The sequence below is a fragment of the Corvus moneduloides genome, chromosome 1 (assembly GCF_009650955.1).
Source record: "Corvus moneduloides isolate bCorMon1 chromosome 1, bCorMon1.pri, whole genome shotgun sequence".
Lineage (NCBI taxonomy): Eukaryota > Metazoa > Chordata > Aves > Passeriformes > Corvidae > Corvus > Corvus moneduloides.
In genome coordinates, this window is record NC_045476.1 from 28,156,185 (window position 1) to 28,165,662 (window position 9,478).

Sequence of the window (9,478 nt, forward strand, 5' to 3'; positions counted from 1 at the left end):
GATGGCGGCTGTTTACCTGCGGAACTTGCCCTTGTCCAACATGGCTGCTGTTCCCCAAGTGCTTCCGCCGGCAGCGGCGTCTGTTTGCCCTCAGTGAAGATGGCCGAGCGCAGTGCGGAGAGGGCGCGGTGTGCCGGTGGCTGCGGTGAGGATCAGTGTGCGGGGCCGGGCTGGCGGCGGGGCTGTGCGAGCAGCGCGGAAAGGCGAGGCGAAGGGAGGCTGCGACCGTTGCCGGGCGGGGGAGAGGGAAGGCTCCTTCTGGGGGACTGGGCACGTGCGCGGCCGTGAAATGGCGGGTCGGGGCCTGGCCGCTGCCTGCGGCCCGGGCCGGCTGTGGGGCCGGGGGATGTCCCGCTTGCCCGCCGCAGGTTGCAGGACCCCAGCCGGTTGCGTCTTAGCACCCTGGGTTCCCTGAGAGCCGCCAGTGCCTTCGCAAGGAACAGTGTCTGTGGGTTCTAACAGTTTACAGTGATGTAAACGAATTAGTTGTAAGATGCTTCTCAGAGTTTTCGTCATAGGAAAAGATTAAATAATCCGAAAATTTCTCCTTTCCACTGCACCAGCGCTTGTAATACTTTATTCAAATTACAATGGACTGTTTCTGTTGTATAAGATTCTTAAGTATTTGGCATAACCAGAAAATTGGAAGTCAAAGGTGAAAGTACTTTCCAGTAGTTAACTCTGCAGGTGTTAACCTGTGTGTAGTAAATTGTGTATATACAAATATACAAAATTGTGTGTATACATATAACCTGTGTGTATAACTTAGGGCACCGCATGGAGGCTGTGTGGGACTATTTGTCAGCTGCTGTTGGAATCAAGTCATAAAGTTGTTTCTGTCAGCTGTCCTTACAAGCAGTATTCAGAAGTGCTGCGTTGGCATCCATATGTGTGTCAGTGCCATAAGATGGGAAAGAGCTATCATAAATTGCCCTAATATATCTCAGAAGTTACTGTAAGAATGATGATCTGACTGCCTTTTCTTGACAGATGCACCCCAATGGCGAACAGCACCGAGTTCCCATGTACAGCTTGAATAATCAGCTCCATATCTGGCTTCTCTTCAGAACTCATGGTTTTTTGCCAATACTTCTAATCTTGACGCTTCACCAGAGAAGAGTTTGAGAGTTTCTCAGTGTTTTTTTACCACGTGAACAGGGGTCATAGGCCACTGCTATTATGTCCTGGGTACAAGTTGCAGTCAGCCAATCCAGTGAGGATATATTTGATGAAGATGCAGATGAGATGTATCTATTAAAGAAGGAATGGAACAACACCATGAAAAAGAGATTGAAGGTATTTCTATAAAAATGATTTAATACTTTTTTTTAGCCATTTTAGATTTACTGACACATAGCTTGATATACATGTGAATGATTTATAGGGAAAAGTAAAAGTAGCTGCTTAAAAGTTATTGTGGTGTACTTTCTTCTGAATATCAGGAAAATGTGGCAGAAATTTACATAAACGTTTCTTAGTAGTCACCAGAGCAAACTACTGTTTTACCAAAAGACATTGGCTCCTTCTGCACAACCATGTGCATTTATAAAAGGTAGTGCTGAGTTGTGATGCAAATTACTTGCTATGTACTTGTAGGTGTACCCCTAGTAAATGTAGGGCAACAGAGCTGAACACTGCTAATAAAGAAATGTGAGCTGTTTGGGGTTTTGAATAGAGTTAATAGTCAGATTATAAGATGTGTGACTGAATGTGCAACCACAGCTGGGCGTTGTGGTCTGTGTAGGTCTTTGGTTGGTTTATTCTCCTAGTGAAAAATATATTTTATGAAAGCTGCTTTCCACAGCCTTTGCCTCTCTGCAGTTCTACAGGGAACAAAACAAGTTCATAAACAGGTTAGTTTGACAGATACCATGTCAGAATGGGGCCAGTAGGGCTTGTCTGCTCACAGTTGAGCAGCTTTTGGCTGAAGAACGTGAATGGAAACTGATGTGTAGGCAGTTGACGAGGAAGGGTATTACAGCAGACCTGGTGTAGTTTCCTTCATCTGAGTTTCGTGAAAGGACTGGTTTTCTTAAGGAACTGTTTAGTGGTCTTACACAAATCCCTCTGATATTTATGAGTAGATACTGCAAAATTATGAAGTGTTATTGAAGTTAGAGTTGTATATTGGGCAAAATAAATATTTGTGTTCCAGACTATTTTTCTAGCAAGGCCACCCTGAGCAAATAGGAGTTTTCACTTTCACAACTTGAAATTTTGATGTGAAAAAAGTTAAGAATTATTCTGCGTAATCTTTTAATGTGGTTATAATATAAAGAAAGTAATTTGCATTACAATCATTAGCTGTTTCTTAAAGAAAGCAGCCCCAATGTTAAGTGTATTTATATGTGACTCAGTCAATCACAGTCTCTTTTTCTGGTATAACTCTTAAATGGAGTGAGGTCCAGCAAATAAAGGAGGAATACTCAGCAGTTAGTTTTGTGAAAATAAAAAGATTCCATGTAGATGGATTACAGATAGGAGAGTACCTCTCCTAAAGGGGAAGCTTGGAAGCCTGCATATCTTTTTAGATAGAAATAAGAAGTCTATATGTGATATTCCTAAATCCATTTCTCACAAAGGAGTTGGTAATCATTAAAGGAAATACGTTTTCCTGCGTATTTGTCTTACTTTTTTGATCTTTCTAAAAGTAGTTTCCCTATTTTCTGACTTTCTGGGGATCCGTTTGGGAAAAGTAAAAAACTGCATCCTACAGGTCAGTAAATCATAATACACTGCAGCAAGCATGTTTTGGTTTGGCAGTGAGGGTGTAGCTGTGAAGGATGTTCAGATATAGAAGCTGTAACTTAAGAGATTGAGTACTTGTGATACTTGTTTAAACTTCTTTTTTTATTGTTGTTATGCATTTGTCATAGGTCCACTTTGTCATCTTGTGAACAACCTGTTTCACTGCTCTTGTTACAGGAAGGCTATAGGGATGGAATTGAGGCCGGGAAAGAACTTGCACTCCAGACAGGCTTTAATCAAGGTTACAGACATGGTGCCGAGCTGATGATTACATGTGGCCAGTTCAAAGGAACCCTGAAGTAGGTTACAAACTCCTTAGGGTTAAGTGTATGTGGAGGGTGTGTAACAAGGGAACATGCATGAAGTTTTTTGTTTGGTTTAATTAAAAAAACAACCAACCAAAAAACCCCAAAAACTACCAAAAAAAACCCCACAAACCCCCCCCCCCCCCCCCCCCCCCCCCCCACATTGTAAAACTGTACAAAGTGAGCAACCTGAGAATTCCCAGATCTTGAAAACAGGGAATGTCTATGTGGGTGTAGAAGTTAAAAAAAAATCTCTTTCAGTTGCTCTTCCAAAATTGTCTGAATCTACATCTTTAAGCTTAGTATTTAGTTCCACTGCCTGAATTTTCCATAAAACGTGAATGATACATAAATGATTCATATGTTTCATATGATTCATATGATTCATAGGTACCTTGTCACATTGCTATCTACCTCCACCAACTGGAGATGTAGATGCATATAATCACTTTTGTTGTTGTTCACTTTTCAGTGCTCTCTTATCCTGGTGTCATTTTAATGGACATGATTCTGCTTTAAGTACGATAAATAATCTTCTTGATGTGGTTGGAAAGTATGAAGATGATGTGCTTAAGTATCTGAATTCTACTGAAGAACAGCCACATCTTGGACACATTTTAGACTCTGTTCAGGACATGGACCTTAATCACACAGCTGGGACAGAGTACAAGGAAGTTAAAGATGGAAAACACGAAGACTGTGGCAGCTCCAGTGAAAACATTTGTAGGAATAATGGTGAGGTGGGTTCCTTGCAGTCTGAGTGCAGGAAGGCAAACCTCTGCACAGATCCTGAAAAGTCAACCCTTGCTTGGGTTAAAAGGCAGACTGTTTGGTTAGTAGAACAACTGGGTTTATCACTGGATATACTCTATCATGTCCAGCAACTGGAACATTAGTTTTTCTGTCTCAGAGTGCTTAAAACTATCACAGCTGGTTTTGATTCTTAGTTTGTGGGCCATGTACAGGCTGATGCATCACTTTTCTTTTAGGAAAATCTGATTTTGATGCTTTACAGGAGAAGTAATTTTTGTAAATCTTCACCGTGATTTTGGCTCATGGCAAAACCCCTCACTTTCAGTCTTTAAGGTAACATTCACAGAAAGGGGCAATGACCAAAGCTCTACAAAGAGTTACTAAACATGTTTCTGTTTTGTGTCAGGAGCTCCCATTCCACCCTCATTTTTTTCTTGGCAGCAGTTTGGAAATGAAGTGGGTCCCTCTAAATTGGTCCCATCTAATATCTAAAGAATAAATGCTCAGTGCTATGGAAATGGTCAGTGTTTTTGCAGAATAAGCTGCTGTTGATGATATGCTGTGTGTAAAATAGAACATGATTTGCTCCTGATTCCTAGAGTGCTGTGACTAGTCACCTTTTGTCAGATTCTTCATCTTATCTTTTGTAACCATGATACAATGCACTTTCACTGTTAAAAGCTAATTTTTGCCTCCTTATATAGTTCTATTTGTCAATTTTGCTGAAAACACATAATTTTCCTCAAATGCAGAATTGCTGACAATTCCATTGGTTTACTTTTAGACATCTACTCTTACCATGTCAGACCACACTAGACATGTTTCCAGTCTAATGAACATCCTTGTGTTATTTTTGTACTTACTTTGGCAGTCCCTCTAGCCTGAATTCTTTCCCACATTCCAATAATGTTTTTCTCAAACTCTTCAAGTAAACCAAGCTTATTCACCACCTCTTAGAAACACATCAGCCACACATGCCTATTTCTGATTACTTTGTATTTCTGTGCCAATATTCTATATTTGACTTGTTTTCTTGTAGCTTCCCTTAACTGTAGCTGTAAATTGCTCTGTTCACAAAGTTTGTTCTTTGTGAGTGCCTCTGTTTTACATTAATTAAACTGATTTATAGTAAGTTAGCAGTTTACTTGTTTGAAGTTTCTCATAACTCCTTTATATTGGAGACAAAGGGAGTCTAGACATAGTAAGATTTTGAACAGTCAACTATAATTTAAAAAAAAAAAAATCACAAAACCTTTTCATACTTGGAGGCCAGAAAAAATCTAAGGCAAAAATTCCTTGTTTTTCAGAGCCTGAGTTTACCACATTCTTACTAAAGACTGTTGTCCTGTCAGAGTTGGCAGACTGTAAGTTTGGTTTCCTTTCAGTAGCATTTCTGCTTTAGGAGTAAGCAGTCTTGCAGTTCAGAGTCTTGCATTGAACATATTTATGAAATAGTGGACAAAGAGGGGTGTCTGCATTTATTGTGTATATACAAAAGTCATTCAAGGAGCTTTTTCTCAATTTAGTTCGCATAATGTTAACATGGATAAACAGTAATTTTCTTCAAATGCCTGTGTTCTGTTATAGACTGTATCATGTATGTTAGACACAGATTTTCTCTGTATGCTGGTAGAATATGGGGCAGACAGTGTTGGGAGTCATTTAACTTTCCTAACTAATTTTTAATTAGTTGTTTTAACTAATTGTAAGCAGCGCCCACTTTTAGCCAGCACTAGTTAAGTTTCTTCACAGACTACTTTGATTATTAAATCACTGAAACCTTAAGTTTGTTAAAATTAAGCCTGACAATCTTCACTAAACAAAGCCAAAGGGATTTGAAGGTTGGGCATCTGGGATCTTAAATTTATGGCCATTCAAGGATGCTGGAGTAACCAGAAGATATAGAGGAGATTAAGGCCTGGAAAGTTGGAGACTCTCTGTTTGAGAAAAAGATAAAAAAAGGAATAAAGGATGTGGACCAGATTAGCATGAAGAGAAAGAAGTCAATAACGAAAAGGAGATCGAACACTAATTAATGAAGAGAATTATGTAACTTAAAACCAATGAACATGAATGTCTTTGTTTGCAAAAACTGCATAAATAAGTTAAAAAGTTCTGTATCGGGGTCAGCATTGAGGCTGGAACTTTGTCAGCCACACACATCTCTTGAACAAAGTGATGTGTGTGGCTGACAAAGTAATGGCTTATCTTCTAACAATAAAAAGACAGTGTTAGAGGGAATCTTATTTGCCCCGATGATTTTGGAGGTTTTCAGTAACAAGACAAAATAAAGGTTAATAGAATACTGTTAGACTTTCCAGATTAGGATGTTTAAAAATGCAGATTCAAGTGAATTACTTTTCCATATTTAAAAGTCTGCAAAGAGGAGACACCATTCACAAATTACTAAGTAGACTTTATTTTTGCTTATAAAACCATCAGGTTTTTTGTCTATCATATCAGCTTCTATACTAACTATGGAATTGTCTTCCTCCACAAAGTTTCGGTGCATAGTGAGGGGTTACTTTTTTTCCCTGTTATCACCCAGAGCTTCCAGTTTGGCTGTAGAGAGATTTTCTTTTGTGCTGTCTGTATTATTTGGCGTATCTGTCACTACCCAGTCTTGCTGACCAGCCCCAGAAAGGCTTTCTTTGAGACTGTTAGAATCTGTAGTTTGCTCCAGTTGTGGTTCAGGTTGTTGTTCCATGTCCATGTCTTGTGTTTCACTGTCAGCTTTCACCTTGGCAGCGTTCCTGAAAACAGCTCTCATGACAACTGGGACTGACATGCAACTGAAGAAAGAAATGACACATTAGTCACTACTACAGACTTTACCCGTTCTTTAAAGTACTTCTGTTTTTCAAACTGTGGCTGACACCTGAATGAAAACCAGCATTACCTCTTTATGTTTTTGTCTGGTACAGCCTCGTGTTACATTGTAACCACAGTATAAACTACATGTGCTGTACCAGAAACATACATTGATACACTGAAATGTAGTGCTGAATCTTTGAACTTGGGTGTGCAAAGAAGCTTTGACTGAAAGTGTGGGAGGGTCTGGTCAAAAAAAAAATAGTCATAAGGGTGCTTCTAGTGAAGACCAAAACTAAGAATATTGAAATATATTCTTTCTTGTTGAGTTTTATAATTGTAACCTTCATGTTTTGTACAGGTACAGATCATATCTTTTCTAAAACACTATCTGTACTGGAGGAGTTTTTTTCCCACTCTTAACCTGGTTCCAAAAATAGTACCTACTTTGAAATCAGGTTCAAAATCCAAGCTACGTTGATTTTGTTGTCCTCAAACAGCTAATAGTTGTATAATAGCTTATACCAAACCAATTAGTGCTCTCAGACTATGCTCTGAATCAGTTTGTCTAGCCTATGTTCATGTATTGCAACAACTTGCTCTCTTGGAATTTGTTCAGAAAACAAGCCAGAGACAGTTTTGGAGACATGCCATATACACCTCACTTTCTGAAGAGAAGCACTGATTGCTATTAGGTAGATGTGTAAAAAAAGACCTCTCTATGCTATTCTAAGTTATGCTAGACATGAGACTGTCATCAGCTAGAGTCTTCAGAAAAACATCTTTTTATAAAAGGTAAAACTCTTCATTCAGTAGTCTTTCCCTGCTTCCACATGCTCTTCATCACTATTAATGTTTAAAATTTTTGAAAGACATACTTAATACACTGAAGTAACTTATTCCCACTATTGTATTACAGCATTTTACTAGGGTGAAGTTTTCCAGTTGCTGAGTTTACGGCATTATGAATGCACGTGATATTTCCATTAAATGGACATCTGATGTTTATTCCAACTGTTATAAAATAAAACTACTTACCGTTTCACAGCTCTTGCTATGAAGTCATCACTAGAATTTAGAGTTGGATCTTGAGGATTTAAATGAAGGTGACATTGGACTTCTCTAGAGGTTATAACATCAATTACCACTAAGAAGGAACGGAACAGAAAAATGTTTGTTTTGAAATACTTACAAACACTGAAAACCATCCTTTCATTTTAATGCTTGAAGAGATGTAAAACTGAAGTCAGTGGAAAGAGGTTTGCAGCAATATATTTGCATGACTTGGTTTTTCTTAATATACTTAAATCAGAAATTGTAACTACTTCTATTTATTAATTAAATGCAGGGCAAGACAAAACAGGACTTGAATATTTGCATTTACTTTCTGTATTACTCTGCATACAGAACACATTTTAGTAAGTAGTTTATACACAATTGTTACTTCTGTGTTTTTCATGGGCTGCATGCTGTTGAGTGGCCCGTAGAATGTTTGTAACTGAGAAGCATAGTGGAAGAGCCTAGATAGAACCAAGTCCCTTGTCAGCTCAGTAAAGAGGACAGTAGCAATTGTTCCAGACATACCACAGGCTAAATTCTCTTTCACAGGATGAAGGAAAAAGACAGAAAAGCTGCTGTTCTTGTGTGGTACCACTTCAAAGTAAAGCAGTTCGGAATCATCTAGAAATAAAATTACTGTTTAGTGATATCCACCATTGAAGTTGGACTCTGGCTGAATTACATGCCAGAATTTTTTAAATACTGATACGACAGTCTAATTATTCATTGCTTTGACAACTTAGTTTATGCTTATAGAAATGCCAAGCCTAGGAGATGTTAAAAAAAAATTCAATACAGTGTTAAGAATCTTTTATGATACTCCACAAGTAATGACAGTTTTGGCAAGGGAGCAATAAAATCTGTTAACACCCAACTTAGAAACTAGTTTGTCCCTAATACTTTGCCATCACTTCCAACCACACAATTTACCTTCATTTATATGCTTCTCAGAGACACAGCTGCTAATAAGAGTGTTATATGCCACTTGATGTCGAAGAATCTCTATTACGTCAGGCACGCACTTTGGATGATTAAATGGGATTTTACTGACCAAGGCTCCTGCTAAATCAGATTTTTCTGAGCCCTTGTTTATGAAGTAACAGTGCTTTGGGCAATCTGGAAGAGACTAAGCAACAAATTTGGTGATATTTCAAGGACTGAAAACAGGAAAGTAAAGATTGATGTTATCAGGCAATTGTACAATCTGACAACAAAAATAATTTTGAAAGGTACATTTCTAGCATGTCCATCATATCTCTGCATTTCTAGTAGAAACATAATCCTTAGAGGAAGCTACATGAGATCCACTCTCCCTCCCAAATGCATCCAAATTAGGCAAATATACCCAGAGCCACATGGTCAGGAGTTCAAGTATCACCAATTCTTCCAAATACTTTTAAGAGCCCTACAGGCTATAGAAATGTTAGTGACCAAGATAATAATATCATAGTAATGCTGCTTGACAGTTGCACAGACAGGATAGCAGTTTTGCCAGAAATCCCTTCTGGACATCAGATCACTACTACTTTCTTTGGAGAGGTATGTTTGGCTAGAGTATCTCCTGATGATTCACTTGAAGAGGAGGAGAAAATAGTAAGAAAAAGTTATCACCTGTCCATGGTGACAGTGAATCTGTGACAAAATTAGAAGTGCACTATTGTGTTATCTACTTCAGGATGCCAAATGGGAACTGTCCCCTTAAGAACAGGGCAGGGCAGTTAATTAGGAGGGTCTACATTAACAAAAGCTGGATAGCTTTTTCTTGCGTGTTCATGGACCAAAAGGATTTTCCCTACATTCAT

The 9,478-nt window shown here is 38.6% G+C and overlaps 2 protein-coding genes across 12 annotated transcripts in view; one reads left to right on the forward strand and one right to left on the reverse strand.

Moving 5' to 3' along the window:
• Positions 1–52: 52 nt before the first annotated feature.
• The window catches only part of YAE1 (YAE1 maturation factor of ABCE1), a 24,291-nt gene continuing 14,865 nt past the window's right edge, over positions 53–9,478 (forward strand). For 2 of the 10 annotated variants that reach the window (XM_032103382.1, XM_032103389.1), the window contains exons 1-4: positions 53–145; positions 991–1,296; positions 2,926–3,047; positions 3,526–3,793. In XM_032103382.1, coding sequence (XP_031959273.1) covers positions 1,180–1,296; positions 2,926–3,047; positions 3,526–3,793 — 507 coding nt within the window. In that variant the 5' untranslated portion in view covers positions 53–145; positions 991–1,179. Of the gene's footprint in view, positions 146–990; positions 1,297–2,925; positions 3,048–3,525; positions 4,946–5,113; positions 5,171–6,554; positions 7,663–9,478 lie in introns of those variants that run through there. The other 8 variants (XM_032103372.1, XM_032103421.1, XM_032103402.1 and 5 more) reach the window with 8 other exon arrangements.
• The window catches only part of LOC116441444 (mediator of RNA polymerase II transcription subunit 1-like), a 26,320-nt gene continuing 23,043 nt past the window's right edge, over positions 6,202–9,478 (reverse strand). For both annotated transcript variants that reach the window (XM_032103347.1, XM_032103350.1), the window contains 4 exons: positions 8,607–8,802; positions 8,202–8,297; positions 7,656–7,764; positions 6,202–6,598 (listed from right to left, as the gene is read on the reverse strand). In XM_032103347.1, coding sequence (XP_031959238.1) covers positions 6,328–6,598; positions 7,656–7,764; positions 8,202–8,297; positions 8,607–8,802 — 672 coding nt within the window. In that variant the 3' untranslated portion in view covers positions 6,202–6,327. The remainder of the gene's footprint in view (positions 6,599–7,655; positions 7,765–8,201; positions 8,298–8,606; positions 8,803–9,478) is intronic.